Here is a 16,001-nt window from a genome sequence, read left to right on the forward strand (position 1 = left end):
GGGTGTGAGAATGGGTGGCGGCATGTTTCAGGCAAGAGCACGCCCGAACAGACGGACGACGGAAAGTAGCAAATAACGTCAATATGGGAACATTTTTGCATACATACAAGCAAATCAAATCAGGCATCTTTGGAGATTTTTAATAGCTGATTCATACAACCGTTTGAGGGTTTTCGTTTATGTAAACAATTCAAATTAACATTCATTTGAATAAAAACTATATCGGATGGAGAGGAAGGGTAATGAACGGAGTCTTATCGGATTTTTATATTGATAGATTAAATTGAAAATTTTTACAAATGGAATTTATTTGACTTACGAAAATTAGTTTCTCGATATACTAAGACCTGAAAACAAGGAAGTTACAAAGTGAATTTCTCGCAATTTCGGATGAATTCGATAATGTTTCAAAACTAAAATATCTTTCTTTACTTGAATCGATTTTTCCATATTTTTTTTTTAACATAAACCAAATCATTGCTGCTTTTAAATCAGACTTTTCCTTTCTTTTTTCAGGTACTGTCCCAAGTCATGATTCATTGATGTTGCTAACCGTTCCCCTATGCAAGGTAAGGTACACCGATTTGGATAATGCTTCGTGCCCAGGAGCGTTATTTTCCGTTACCAAACGTTACCTTGCGTCTGGCATCTCCGTGACAAAGAAAACTCCATGCATCAACCGAATTGATCATATTAATTCGAACATTTATTCTAAGAACAATTGCACAACATTCGACTAATGCGTTTGGTTGGAGGACGCCCGAGGCTCTGTGGCGCGTGAACGGGGCCTTTTTTCTTTGAGGACCAACGATGGGTAATATCAATATCAAAGGCAGTGCACCCTCGGCCAATGCTCGCCGTTGTTGGTGGTACAACCCACGGGAACACAACACCGGAACAGGACGATAAGATTGGTTCTATTAGGGAATGTCATTTGCATGCATGCCATCTCCGCCATCTCCACGGATGATGCCAATGTTGATGATGATGATGATGATGCCGATGATGATGAGGCTAGCGATGATCCTCGTGCCGAGCAAACTGGCCAACAATCTATTGTTGGCCACCCTTTTCCCCCCCCGACTCGCTCCGACTCTCTCTTCCATCGGGCAATCAATTTTCCTTTTTCCATCAAGTGTTTTCCACGGGACACGGAAACGGCCAGGACTCGGGTTCGTCAGCGCATCGGTTGTGCACTTTCCGGCCGAATGGACCGGCACCCTATGCTTCTATGCTCGTACCGTTCCAGTAGTTTCACCGTGTTGGTGATTCATATTCATTTCAGCCTCGATGCTTCGTTTGGCCGATGGCCGGTATGATCGGATGTGAAGCCTGCTGGAAAAGTAGCCCCGATCCGAGGGCGGGAGGTGGCAACTGCTAATGGAGCGCCAGAGCAAGCCCGGTCAAGAAAAGCCTTAATCGATCTCGGAAAACCTCCGGCCTCCGGAGTGCCATCGTAGCTTGATTCAATGTCTCCTAATGGTTTCAGGTGAGAGATCAAATGCGGCACTCGGCTTCGTTCGAGGGAAGAAGGAAGGCTGTAGGGCGGTACAGTCACACGTCAAATCACTCAAAGTCGATAAAAATTTAAACGCCCCAATACACATCAAGTTCACTCGGAAGGAGGGAGCCCACCTCTTTTGCAGTAGCATGCAATAATCAATCCGGTATAATCATAAAAGATGTTGCTTCTTCCATGCGAACGGACGGTGTGGCCTTTATCCTACAGCGCAGGAGGGCTGGCATGGAAATGTGGGGGGGAAATGCAATCTGATTGTTTTCATATGCAAGGAATATCCCCTTTATTTGCCTACATCGGCATCACATGCACACGACCCAGGGTGCTCTGCGTAATCCTGGGCTAAAGTTTATCAAAGGGATACGAATTCCATTTTGATTTGTTTCGTGTTCGTTGTCGGTTTGGAACGAAACGCCTGGTCCTGTCTATGCAGAGAACCTCTGTCAAAGGGGTTGTGACTTCTACTGTCCACGTTTATAACTCATTAATTCGATACGGCACAGGCTAACTGAATCGGTCGGTGCGTATGAGGTGAAATGTGGCTTTAAATTGTACCAATTTGTTTTGCGGGAATTGTCATAATTTTTTTTCATGTATCTTGCAATTGTTTTATACGTTGCTGATGTAGTCGTATTTTCTTGATAAGTGTGTTTCTTTTTTAATTAAGTTTTACTAAGTGTTTTCCCTTGTTTTTGTTCATGATCACAAAATGTGTAGAGGAAATAACCATCCGCTTTCTTATCATTACTGCAGTAAATAATAAATTCCAGATTTTGTTTGGATGAGTAACACTTTTGTGAACGAAATAAATAAAACAAAAGTTACGGATAGGAAACGAACCCACGACGGAGAGAAATAAAGCGTAAACTTCACATCACAAAAGACTTATATTCAATTGCTGTTCCCTATGCTAAGAAATTAAATGTACACAGATACGACTATTTTTGTGATCGATTCGCGAGTCGGATTGCGCACTAATGACACAAAGTAAACTTTTTTAAACACCAGTAAAATGGCAGCTAAAAATTAGGTCTGACTGCCGCAAGTGTTGGTTCGCGAATGACTTAATTTTTGTTTATTAGTTTATATTCCTCTTGGAAGTGCCAGCGCAGTCTGCTTGATAACGTTTGCCGGTCGATCGTCAGCTTCCCGATCTTCGTCAGCTTCGTCGAGCCTCTTCCAAGATTATTATATAGTGGCGGTAAGTGGCAAGTGGAAAGTAAGCAGGCAAGTGGCCAGTAGCCATTCGCATTGAAGCAAGCCCTTGCTGAAAACACAAGTAGACAGTAAGTTATGCATTTTGTTGTACTGTTGATTTAATCTTCAACTAATAGGAAGATCGATTACACAATCAAATAAATCCCCGAATAGACTTGCTACTTGATAGATCATGATGCATCCGGGTTAGGTACACTTACACTTGCCACTTACCACTAACAAATCAGATTTAACTGGAAATAAAAGAAGAGCGTAAATATAATCTCATCAAAGAAAAAAAAAACAAATAAACCGTTCGTCGAGTAGGAATCTGAAGTTGGGAAAAGCCGTACGAGTTAAAGTTCTCGGATTTAAACCGCTCGGTTTGTGAAATGAGCTGATTAGTTTGTTTCATGGAAACTGTTGGCTGATGTTTGTAACATCCTCACGTGTGAAACAATAATCTCTTATGGGACATCCTTTAAGAAATGCTTTTGCTAAATCAAGTTTCGTTTGTGTTTGATCAGTATTGACGATAACTCGCGATTCTGAGAACGTTCCTAGATCTTTCTTTGCCTATTTAAACCAAACGAATGCACATCAGCCTCAATTGCCTTTCATCATTCGTTCTGATCGTGTGGTCAAGTGCATTTTAAAGCCATGAATACTTGCGGTTATATATTGGTGCTGTGTTTTGCTGTTGTGTTACCCGGCCGGTCCGCAAGGACTATAGATTTTTTTGAGATAGAGCTTCTAAGAAAGCTGGATTTCTTGCAAGAGCAACTGGAAGAGGTTGAGCAAACTATGATGACAACTATGGAGAGTTCGCTGGAGGTAAACTTATAAAAGTAAAGTAAATATCAGGAGGTTACGACGAAGTATTTTTCTTTAAGGAAATGGAACATCGCCTCCTCGAGAAGCTAACTAACCAAGAAAATAATATAAACAAAAAGATGGAGTCCAAAATGTATAGCATGGAAAACTCTTTAAAGAAGGTGAGGAAAGATACAGTAGTGGCGTGTGCTTATATTGGAATGCAAGCTGATTATATTTAGTGAAATCAATGATTATCTCTTTTGTAGATTGTGGAGGCATCCAAAGAGAACACACGGACCGAACTGGAGGAATTGAAGAATCATATGATGCCCAAGCTGAACCACATTCAGGAAACGACGGAAACTGAGCTCAAGAAACTAGGAGAGAGCATGAAAACTCTTATCCAGTTCACAGATTCGGTACGAAATACTAGTATCCAAAGCAAAGTTAATACACCGTCGCTTAACATGACGCATCCGGTGAGTTCATGTCGCCAAGCTCTCAAGGTGTCAGGGAAATACATGTTAAAAATTGAGGAGAATGTCGAACCATTCGAGGTCTTTTGTGAGCAAAATAAGTTCGAAGGTGGCTGGATTGTAATCCAGCATAGATATGACGGTTCGGTCGACTTTTATAGGAATTGGACGGAGTACCGCAACGGATTTGGAACTTTAGATGGTGAATTCTGGCTTGGGCTAGAATACGTGCATCAAATTACGAAAAGTCGACGGTATGAGCTGCTGGTGGAAATTCAAGATTTCCAAGGAAACTACGGATACTCTAGGTTCAACAGGTTTGAGATCGGCAGCGAATTTGAGCTGTACGAATTGAAGAGTGTAGTAGCATACTCAGGGACAGCAGAAGATGCGTTGTATTTCGCAACGAATAACAAATTTAGCACATTCGATCGAGATAATGACGAATCGCGTAGAGGGAATTGCGCTAAGGAATATCACGGAGCCTGGTGGTACAGGAACTGCCACCGTTCCAATTTGAACGGTCGTTATGAGAACGCCACTGATGCTAGTGCGATGAATTGGTTCCATTTCAAACAAGACATGCGTGGTTTGTCTTACTCGAGAATGATGATTCGGGAATTCACCCCATAAGCATGAAGCGACCAACTCAACAATTAAGGTCTAGAAAAGTTGTGACATTTAAAACGTTTTCCATACTTTATTATACTTTTCCAATAAAACGCATTCGGGTTTAAAAAGAACAAGTAGTTTAATTTTATAATCTACAAATGCATGAGGAGGGGCTTCAGCGTTCCTGCGTGCTCTGCGTAATCCTGGGCCAAAGGGATACGAATTCCATTTTGATTTGTTTCGTGTTCATTGTCGGTTTGAAATGAAACGCCTAGCACTGTTTCTGCACATAACCTCTGTCAAAGGGGTTGTGACTTCTACTGTCCACATTTATAACTCATTAATTCGATACGGCACAGGCTAACTGAATCGGTCGGTGCGTATGAGGTGTAATGTGGCTTTAAATTGTACCAGTTTGTTTTGCGGGAATTGTCCTAACTTTCTTTTCATGTATCTTGCAATTGTTTTATACGTTCTTGATAAGTGTTTTTTTTTCTCAATTAAATGTAGTAAGTGTTATCTCTTGTTTTTGGTAAAAATTAGGTCTGCTTGCCGCAAGTGTTGCTTCGCGAATGACTTAATTTTTGTTTATTAGTTTATATTCCTCTTGGAAGTGCCAGCGCAGTCTGCTTGATTACGTTTGTCGGTCGATCGTCAGCTTCCCGATCTTCGTCAGCTTCGTCGATCATATTGCTTCCAAGATTATTATATAGTGGCGGTAAGTGGCAAGTGGAAAGTAAGCAGGCAAGTGGCCAGTAGCCATTCGCATTGGAGCAAGCCCTTGCTGAAAACACAAGTAGACAGTAAGTTATGAATTTTGTTGTACTGTTGATTTAATCTTCAATTAATAAGAAGATCGATTACACAATCAAATAAATCCCCGAATAGATTTGCTACTTGATAGATCATGATGCACCCGGGTTAGGTACAGTTACACTTGCCACTTACCACGTGCGAATCAGACTTAACTGGAAACAAAGGAAAAGGTTAAACATAATCTTATCAAACAAAAAACAAACAAATAAACCGTTTGTCGAGTAGGAATCTGAAGTTGGGAAAAGCCGTACGAGATAACGTTCTCGGATTTAGATCGTTCGGTTTGTGAAATGGGCTGATTAGTTTGTTTCGCGGAAACTGTAATCTGATGTTTGTAACATCCTCGCGTGTGAAACAATAATCACTTATGGGACACTTTTCAAGAAATGTATCAATGTTGACGATAACTCGCGATTCTGAGATCGTTCCTAGATCTTTCTTGCCTATTTAAACCAAACGAATGCACATCAGCCTCAGTTGCCTTTCATCATTCGTTCTGATCGTGTGGTCAAGTGTACAATATTTTAAAGCCATGAATACTTGCGGTTATATATTGGTGCTGTGTTTTGCTGTTGTGTTACCCGGCCGGTCCGCAATGTCTATAGATTTTTTTGAGATAAAGCTTCTGACAAAGCTGGATCTCTTGCAAGAGCAACTGGAAGAGGTAGAGCAAACTATGATGACAACTATGGAGAGATCGCTGAAGGTAAGCTTATATCCTCAACAAAAGTTAAGTAAATATTAGGAGGTTACGAAGAAATATTTTTCTTTAAGGAAATGGAACATCGCCTCCTCGAGAAGCTAACTAACCATGAAAATAATATAAACGAAAAGATGGAGTCAAAAATGTGTAGCATGGAAAACTCTTTAAAGAAGGTGAAGAAAGATACAGTGGTGGTGTGTGCTAATATTGGCATGCAAACTGATCGTATTTAGTGAAATCAATGATTGCCTCTTTTGTAGATTGTGGAGGCATCCAAAGAGAGCACACGAACCGAACTGGAGGAATTGAAGAATCATATGATGCCCAAGCTGAACCACATTCAGGAAACGACGCAAAATGAGCTCAAGAACATAGGAGAGAGCATGAAAACTCTGATCCAGTTCACAGATTCGGTACGAAATATTAGTGAACAAAGCAAATTTATTACACAGTTGCGTAACATGATGCATCCGGTGAGTTCATGTCGCCAAGCTCTCAAAGTGTCAGGGAAATACATGTTAAAAATTGAGGAGAATGTCGAACCATTCGAGGTCTTTTGTGAGCAAAATAAGTTCGAAGGTGGCTGGATTGTAATCCAGCATAGATATGACGGTTCGGTCAACTTTTATAGGAATTGGACGGAGTACCAAAACGGATTTGGAGCTTTAGATGGTGAATTCTGGCTTGGGCTAGAATACGTGCATCAAATTACGAAAAATCGACCGCATGAACTGCTGGTGGAAATTCAAGATTTCCATGGAAATTACGGATACGCTAAGTACGGGCAGTTTGAGCTTGGTAGCGAATCGGAGAAGTACATGTTAAAGAAGTTAGGTACATACTCAGGGACAGCAGGAGATTCGATAAAATGGAACGAAGATGAAATGTTTAGCACATTCGATCGCGACAATGACGGAGATAGCACGAATTGTGCTGAGGAGCGACACGGGGCCTGGTGGTACTTTCGCTGCACCTCTTCCAATTTGAACGGGCGTTATCAGAACGTAACGAATGATGAAAGTGCGATAGAATGGTGGCACTTTAAAAATGACTCTCGTGGTATGTCTTACTCGAGAATGATGATTCGGGAAGTCACCCCATAAGCATGAAGCGACCAACTCAACAATTAAGGTATTGAAAAGTTGTGACATTTAAAACGTTTTCCACACTTTATTATTCTTTTCCAATTAAACGCATTCGGACTAAAAAAGAACATGTAGTTTAATTGTACAATATACAGATGTATCCGTTCGGTAATTCACGCCGGCGAAGAGAAGCCTCAGCGATCCTGGGTCAATTTTCTTACGCTCGTTACGAACCCCCAAGTATGGAGTATGGATCTTATGAATGTCGAATCTTTTGTTTTCGGTTCAAATAACTCTCTTGCTACGATACCTATCGTGTTTATTTCATATATTTTATTTCAGATTGAGTGAAATGCTATTTTACTTTACAGCTTTGTATGTAGTATTTAAGAATTCATAACAAAAATTTAAAACTCTTTTGTAACTTTGCAATTCTGAAATCTTAAATCTTCCTTAAGTTGTTCACCGCATCTCAAGTTCTGTACGCTCTTTGTTTCCCCAACTTGGAAGAGATTCGCTTCCATCGAAACCAGTTCCCGTAATGGGCCACAGCAGAATGGCCCGAACCGGAGCATCGATTTAATTTTATATTTTGTTCATCTATGTAATGCACTCTCCTTCTTCCGGTGAGCAGCGTCTTATTTCTTCTCGCTTCTTGTCGCATCAAAAGTTGCTCAAAACTATCACTCTATCTGTCGGGAAAATTCTGCAACTGACCATTCCCTGCTGCCCTACATTTCCATCACCCAACTCCCCCCCGCCACAACAAGAAGCGGCTGACGTCCGAACTCAAGATCAGATCCATCACAAATGTGCACGAACCGTGATGGGTGTGCACAACTTCCCTTCCCATCCCCTGGAAAACTCTTCGAACCCTTTATCCCCACCACGGAAGTGGCCGTTGCCCGTCAACCCTGCAGTTCTACGTGTGTGGGTGTGTTTGCTGCTAAAACCCATCAGTCACTCATTCCGAGGTCCAGTCGAAAGCTCGCCCGCCCCCACCAGTTCGCCCACCCCCCAAACGTGGCTGGCAGGAGAGACTTTTTCCAAGGAGCAACCGAACAATCTTTCTTGCTGGCCGCTTCGGTTCGGCTTTGGTGCAGCCGGTTGCGAAACTCGAGGAAGCAAGTTGAACCGAGCACGACGTGGACAAGTCGGTCCTGAGTGAAAACCCCACTCACTTGTCAGACGTCTCTCTATTGTCACGATGGACAATGATGTTGGATGAGACTTAATTAAATTTTCCATTGGAGTTTTCCCCGTTTCCCGGCGTTGCCCCGCGGTGCGGTCCGTCCCTGGCCCTCCGGCTGCCGAGCGGATCTTCTTGTCGGTTGCGCCAGCTGACGAACCACGATGCTCCTCCGGGCGTCCGGACCCGAGGGATTCCTTCAACCAGTCTGTGAGTTGTTTCTTCGAAGCCGTGGCCTGACATTCATCTCCTCTCGCTCCAACACAGCAGCCTCACCACTCCTTTGGTTGGTCATCCTTTTTGTCAACCCCTTCCTACCAAGGATCTTCCCCCTTCTGGAAGGATGATGACTTTTTTCTCTCTTCTATTGCATTCACTTGCATTCTTGCTCCTTTTTTTAGTTCAACGAATACTTCGAGTTAGCCAATTTCTTTTTGTCCCATTTTATCTGTTCCCCTTGGTCGACTGTGTCTTTGGCACAACTATGATGACGAACGTGACGCTTTATCCCGTCAATTATACTAATCTGAAATGATATCGATCAACATCGAAGGACAGTTTTTGGGATTGATACTCGAGTTTAGTTTCAAATATCTTAATTTTTAGTTTTTCCTCGTGTTTTCCAAAATATAAATTATATTAATGGGCCTTATCCATTCATTCGTTGGTGACAATGAACTAGTTTCCCCAAATCGATAAATATTTGTCCTTGAAATTCTTAAGCTCACCAACATAACCATTCCACTTCCGCCCAACAACCCAGCAATGTCATCTGGAATGTCTCCGTCTGCGCAATGTGGATCGTTTCGCTTCCCCTGACCTCGTTTACTGCGGTGTCATTATAAATCTTTAATTGATGCTGTCATTAGAGAAAAGCAAAGACAAGATGAACCTGTGGGGTGGAAAATGGAATAGGGAAAAAAAAATACTGCTCGTCAATTAAGCAGCCTTCAATCGCTAGATAGCCTTACCATCCTAGCATGTGAAGTTCTGCTAGCCTTTGCGGGCGTTGACAGTTCGGAATTCTTAATCAAAAGCAAATTAATTATCCTCTACAATTGAACTAATTATCCTTTTAGCGTCCAGTAGGGTCACGTTTTATTAGGTTGTTTTTGTGATCTATTTTAGAACGTTAATCAGACGTGTGAAATTTTTTAATCGTTTTGTGATGTAATATTAACAGGTTAAATTTTTGTTTAAAAAACATTTCTCTTGCTGAATAATTTGTTTGCGCCAAGTAACAAAATGGGCGAAAACGAAGGAACGTCTTAACCTGCAGTGCAGCGAATGCACCGGCCGGTTCGGCTTTATCGGGCGCCCTCGTGGTCAATAATGTGGCCACGCAACTTCGCAACAAATCTTCGCTGTCACCGAGCCCGATTAGCCGAACCGCGGGGGCATACATTATCATTATCGTATATTCGAAAATTTTATTGATAAATAATTCTCCCGGGTGCGGGTCAGGCCACGGGTATTTTTTTCCACTGTTTTTTTCGTGGTGGTTTCGTCCAAGTGCTGACTAACATCGTGACGCGGACACCTTGCGAGACGGACACGGCTCTCACGCTGCGCTCTCTGAAGCCAGTGGAGTTGCGTTTAGTGCAAACTTCTTAAGCCTTCGTGTTTGCCTTTGTCCCTGTCGGCTGTCCGGCTCACTGACGTGCCGCTAAGCGAGTTGGGCCCACTGGGACAGGACACGTCAGTGACAATCCATTTCCGCTCGCTTCCACCAAAAACAGCCAAACATTCTTCCGTTGGCTTCATTCTGGCGCGCTAACGCTTTCTTTCCGTCTTCCTCTTGTCGCTTTAATGAAGTCGAATAAATTTCAGTCAATTTCTTTTTACTCTCCGCGAATTATAAATTTTAAAAGCTCCGCTTGTTTGTCATTGGTCAATTAGCATATAGTGTGCGCATTTCGGGATGCGATAAAGCTCGCAGGGTTGCGGGACCTGCATGCATGCATGTGACCGCCGAATGCATGATGCCGCCTATCACTTGCGTCGGCGATTGCGTCGATTACCGCCATCGCACTTGTCCGGGTCTCGAGAATGGAATGCGTCTGATTTCGGATGGCATCAGGTTGGCGTGTTTGCAAATTTGTTTGCCTTTTTTCTCCATTTGTTGCGCTTTGTGCACGCTCGATGGCATCATTTCGGTTCGTTCTCACCGACGCCTTCCTTTTGTCCTTTTTTTCACACCCTTTCGGCGGGAAAGGAAGACGCAATCACCGTTCGGGAATGCCCAGCAAATGACGGTGGAATGACGGCTGGGGCTCGCTGGGGTGGCAGTTATTGATTTATACTAATTTAATGCAATATTAACGATGCCGAAATTAAAGCCGTTTAGCTGAAGCTTTCGTTCAGGCCCAGCGGGTGCAAGTGTCGATGCGTAAAGCTTTCTTGCAATTGCATTTATGAAGTCGGAGCCAATGAAAGGCGGCACATAAACACTTGCTTTTCAAGGTTTAATGGGAGAGGTGCTGTGTTGCAGTTTTATTTCGGGGCGATGAGTTTAACATTTTAACCTCTTCGATTGTCACTCGGGTCGTGTTAAAAGAATAAATCATATTGCATGTTGCCAATTTTACAATACAATGAATATTATTTTATTTTTGCCCAGTCATCAAAAAAGAGTATTATGCTAATACAATTTTTTAAATATTGGTGGACTGCACAAAAGTACAAACATAAATCCTTTTTGTCCCTTTACTGAGCGGCTCATTGTGCCAACATCCACTGCCGTTCATATGACGTCGGTATGTAGCACACGTATTAATTTTCATTGAGATTTCACATTTCCAATTATTTCTTCTCATTGTGTTCGGGCGTTTGTGACAATGGTGTCGAGAAAACTCGATAATACGTGGACAGGCTAGGCTCCGGCTAGATAACGGAATGTTTTTAATGAAATAAAAGGAAATAGCGCAGGACGAGATACCTCAAGAAGAGATAATGAAGGGAGGTAGACAAGGAAGCCAAAAGAGTCGAGGAGAGGATAGGCGAGATGGAGACGAATGAATGAAAAATAAAAAGGTATTATTCGTCTGGGTGATGAAGTGAAGCCGGGCTTGTGGATCGATTTTTACCTGGTGATGATAGATTTTTCAATATCCTTTAACAAACTTATAACATACATCGCTCGGAAATAAATCTCTATAAACTCGGTCACTGTTTGAAAATATCGTTTGAAAACGAAACTTATGTATAATACACAAAAATGTAGCAACATTCGAACAAAAATATCTTAATTTTCTATGTCTATTTTGTATTTTGTCAACGAAAAGAATGCTGAATGAGACATTTTTTGTGATATATTATCATTAAATTGATCGTTTCTAGTTCTCTTTCAGTCGAGCGAAAATAAACTCGTCCCTCAATATTCCGACATCATAATTTATTCCCCAAGTTGATCCTGCCGAGCTCGGAAAACGTCCAGACCAATACTTTCCGCAACAGACGATACGAGCTGGTGACACTGGATGGGAACGATGTCGTTTCTTGCCGCTTCGAGATGAAATGAAAAGATCCAAAACTACTCTCCAACCATCCAATCCATCCATCGGAACCATCGGAATCATCCATCTAGCCATCTATAGCCAAGAAAACGGAGTTCCGTGTCTCAAAAGTTTTCGCCCAGGGTTTGACAATCGATTGATGGCTGTCGCGTTGCTATTTTATTCGCAATCGCACCCACTTCCCCCCCCCCCCCCTCCCGCCGGGTGGGAAAGCACAGGATGGATGGATTTGTCTGCGAGTTTGATATGTTCGCCCCTACGTCATGTTTTGGCTACGTGATATAAGAATGCTTCGGCCAGAAACGTCGTGTGTGTGTGACACGATTGAGATGAAGCGCCGTTCGCCTGGAGTAGGACGGGGAAAGACATAGCACAAGGTAGGGGTTTTCAATAAATTTTCCCTTCAAGCACAACTTGCATCGAACCGCCGGTCCTGCAATCGACCGAGCGAGACCGATTATGGAGGGAATCAAACGAATCCATTGTTCTTTCGCTCACCTTCTTCGGCGGGGCCAATTTGCGAGACTGAGAGATAGCGAAGCGGTGGAGCTGCTGCTTGTTCCTCGACCGCATCCCCGGTGCTTAAATGTCCTCGTACTCAAACACCAACACCACAGGCTCGGTTCGAGCGCATGGTCAAAAGGACGAGATAGTAGACACGTAAAATAAGTTCTAGTTCCATCCCGTGCCGAATGAATTCTATCTTAAAATATATACCGTTGAAATCGTATGGCCCGTGTGTGTGTGTTTAAGGGGGGGAGAACCCAAGGACATCGTTGGAGCCGGAGCTTCGGACCCGGATCGCTTGGACGGTCAAATCCTTCCAATCCTTCAGCGGACCTCGGGCGACATCCAGGCACTCAAAGCCGATCGTCGTTGATTTGCTCTGGCTAACTCCTTCCGCCTACGGTAGGTCCTTCTTTTTCGTCCTTCTGCTTCATCCGTTATCTTCCGGCCGCCTATCCTGGCCACCGCTTGCCACCCACCCTTTGGGACCCTTTTCATCCGTTGCATCGGCCACGCCGTGTGGAGTTCATTCGGATTCGTGGCAGTTCGTTCCCGGGCGTCCTCGATTTCGATTGACATCGTCCTTCTGCTTCTGACGATAGCGGTGATGTGTCCGCTCTGTCGTCCTAGTTCCCTCGCCCTCCCCCATCTCCCAGCGTCTGACGACGATTCTCTGTGTCCCCTGGCCGTGTGAGAGTGTGCAGATGAGTGTACTAGCCCGCCCGCTCCACCGATGGCCACCACCACCCCGACCGCTCTGCAATCAAGATGGACAGATGAATTTTCTTCCTGGGTACATCTATTTATTTCTCGTACGTGTGTATCGAAACTTTGCTGTGAACAATTCTTTTCCCTCGGCCGTGCTTTTTTTTATTTTCTTTTATATTTCTCCCTTTCCCTCCATCAGGCGATGTTTGTCTCTGGCGGAATGGAGTTTGACTGTCGGTGGCGAAGAAGGTCCGAAACTGTGCCGTGGACGGCGATAGAGTTAGAGAAGATGATTTCCACTTCTTACTTCCCGGGAGAGAAATGCTGCTTCCCAGCCCTTTGCTCTCCCCCTCTTGCGTCGGGCTCTACTGAACCGAGAAAATATGCGATTGGTTGAGGATTTCAATTGGAAACTGTTCCGTTCGGTATGGTTTTTGGGCGCCAAGGGGAAAATGCGATGCGGAGGCTGCCCTGATTTATAGGTTGATTGTGCCTTACGAAGGATTTGCGGTGTCTGATCTTTCGGTGATCGAAACCCGCCGTAATTTGGGTTGTGTTACGATATTTAGAGACTAATCGAACCACGCTGGAGGTAAACGGAAAGCAACATGGATTTTAGGAATTTGGATGATGTCATATTATTTTTTGGATGCATTTTCCCTATCTCAATTTTTTTAATGTCCAAATTAATCAGCCCTATGTAAAATAAAAAACAATCTCATAAACCGTTAGCTAATCATAAAATGAACCTAACATGTAAGTTGTTACTCACTCAAGGATCACTCTACAAAAATGAATAATTGTGCGCAAATTCAGCATACTGCTATTTTCGCAGATTTTGACTTGAAAAGTTGAAAAGTCCAGCACCGAAAACTTAACCAGTTTTTCATCGACTAGCAGACTTTCGTCTCACCTTTTCTATATATCTTTTGTCAACCAAACTTCAACCATTAAAACATTGGTTAGCAACTCACTGGTGCAACCAAAAGAGGAACTATCTTTCCTTATCAATCTTTGCAAATTATCCGCTATTTTATTCAATGAATATGCATTTGAGTGTACTAAACACTTGGCTCCAAATGACTCGGACTCCCTTCCGATCCAAAATATTTACACATGCACGCACGCACGCTCAACGAGTTCCCTGATGGGTGTGTTTTCGGGGGTGAATGTAATGAATATGTAAATAACTAGGAGGCACTAAAACGTGGTAAACTCTTCGCTGAAGCCGAACAGCAAGTACGGGGGAATGAAAGTCCTACCGTATCGCGGTGTCATGTGTCCTTCGCTCCAATCTATCGAGGTGACATTTGCGCCAAAGACAACCGTCACACGCGAGTAACCTCCCGGGCCTCGTCTAATCGTTTCGACTACCAAATATACATAAAGCCACGTTCGCCCATCAGTTAAACAACTTAAATGCTGCACCCCCAAAGGATTAGCAGCACTGCAGCATTATTCTAATCTAAGGACTTGGGTACGCCACCGTTTTTCCTTTCTCTTTTCTTGTGCAAAGGATGCTGATGAAGAGGAATGTATCGCGTAAGAAACTCATTATTTTTTATGTGCACTCGTAAAAATAAACGACTGAAAATCCTTTTCTCTATCTATTTTGGAAATGAATGCGAGGGGAGTTCGATGAGATAAATATGATTTGTTGTTATGTAGCGATCAGCGCCGTCGGAGTAAACGTAAAAACTCGCGGAGTTTGTCAGCAAAACTGGGCAATACTTTCATGACAAAGGGTACTTTTTCGATAGCAAACAAAGAGCATAAACTTTGATGAACATGAAGTTGAAAAACGAGCATAGTTGACTGCTGAAGCAGATCTGTCAGGATGCATCGTTCAAAACATTGACAGATGAGACACCAGCCGGTCCTTCCATTGGTCAGTTGTGGAAAACGGATGGAACGGCATGAACAATCGAGCGACATCGTCTGACGAGACAGATGACTATGCAAATGCCAGTGATGATCATCACGATGATGTGGATGGTTACGGTGTGATGATATTGATACTGGCGGGACAGATCGATCGGGAACAGAAACAGTGGAGAAAAAACCGGAAAAAACCATCCTTTGTCAAGCTGGCGAACTGAGGAATCGTTCAAAAGCAACAACAAACTTACCAACGACACTCTACAAGACATCTTAATGTCATTGTCAAGGCTTTGACGAATGTGATGCCAAGGTTCATTCGTTTCCATTAGAATTTTTGATGATAATCATTGATAGTCATTGTCGATCAAAATGAAGTTCGTTAATTATAATATATTATCACGTCTAGATGATGTGTTTCTAGGAGGACCTTCTTAGGGTGATAAGTGTATTCTTTTTCAATATTTCGTTAAAGAAAACTTTCAAATTCAAATTCGAAAAGGTTATGAGAATTGGTTCGACGACATCAATATCTCTTAGCATCCTGCGCCCCCATTTGTGTCAATGCAACGCTCCATTTCCAACGTACAGTGTAACCCTTCCGTTAAGGTTTATCTGTCTTCAAAAAACCTCAATCAAATGTCACCCGAAAACATCCACCTGGGGTCATCCCGAGCGAAGCCGGCAAAAACAAAACACACCTTCAAAAACTGCCCTGTCAAAATGATGTGTTTATCGCGCAATCATATCATCGCCCCAAAGTATCAGCTGTCATCGGTCGGAAGATGCCACCTCTCCCAACGCATGCAGCACAAGTCGTGTGCTTAAAATTCCCAAAGAGCGGCCAACCCGAAGACCCCAGCAAAATAAAGTGTTCCCCTGCTCGCGAAACGAAACATTCCTTATTCAATCATCCTCCCATCCCAAAGAAACCGAGCCTACATCGCTGGGCCCGGCACGCGGTAGGGGGAGACCGGTGG

At 43.1% G+C, this 16,001-nt stretch overlaps 2 protein-coding genes across 2 annotated transcripts; both read left to right on the forward strand.

Annotated features, from left to right (window-relative positions):
* The first annotated feature begins 3,442 nt into the window (after window positions 1-3,442).
* LOC131262463 (ficolin-2-like) lies at window positions 3,443-4,734 on the forward strand. Its single transcript, XM_058264468.1, has 2 exons — window positions 3,443-3,550; window positions 3,610-4,734. Exon 2 carries the CDS (start codon window positions 3,856-3,858, stop codon window positions 4,639-4,641), a length of 786 nt encoding a protein of 261 aa, XP_058120451.1. The 5' UTR covers window positions 3,443-3,550; window positions 3,610-3,855; the 3' UTR covers window positions 4,642-4,734.
* A 1,297-nt stretch (window positions 4,735-6,031) lies between these two features.
* Window positions 6,032-7,242, forward strand: LOC131262201 (fibrinogen-like protein A). Its single transcript, XM_058264151.1, has 2 exons — window positions 6,032-6,142; window positions 6,400-7,242. Exons 1-2 carry the CDS (start codon window positions 6,032-6,034, stop codon window positions 7,240-7,242), a joined length of 954 nt encoding a protein of 317 aa, XP_058120134.1.
* The last annotated feature ends 8,759 nt before the right edge of the window (window positions 7,243-16,001 follow it).

Source organism: Anopheles coustani, chromosome 2, assembly GCF_943734705.1.
Source record: "Anopheles coustani chromosome 2, idAnoCousDA_361_x.2, whole genome shotgun sequence".
NCBI lineage: Eukaryota > Metazoa > Arthropoda > Insecta > Diptera > Culicidae > Anopheles > Anopheles coustani.

Coding starts and splice junctions, on each gene's coding strand:
- LOC131262463 (XM_058264468.1), top strand. CDS start 3,856: ATGATGCCCAAGCTGAACCACATTCAGGAAACGACGGAAACTGAGCTC.
- LOC131262201 (XM_058264151.1), top strand. CDS start 6,032: ATGTCTATAGATTTTTTTGAGATAAAGCTTCTGACAAAGCTGGATCTC. Junction 6,143..6,399: donor CTATGGAGAGATCGCTGAAG/GTAAGCTTATAT, acceptor CCTCTTTTGTAG/ATTGTGGAGGCATCCAAAGA.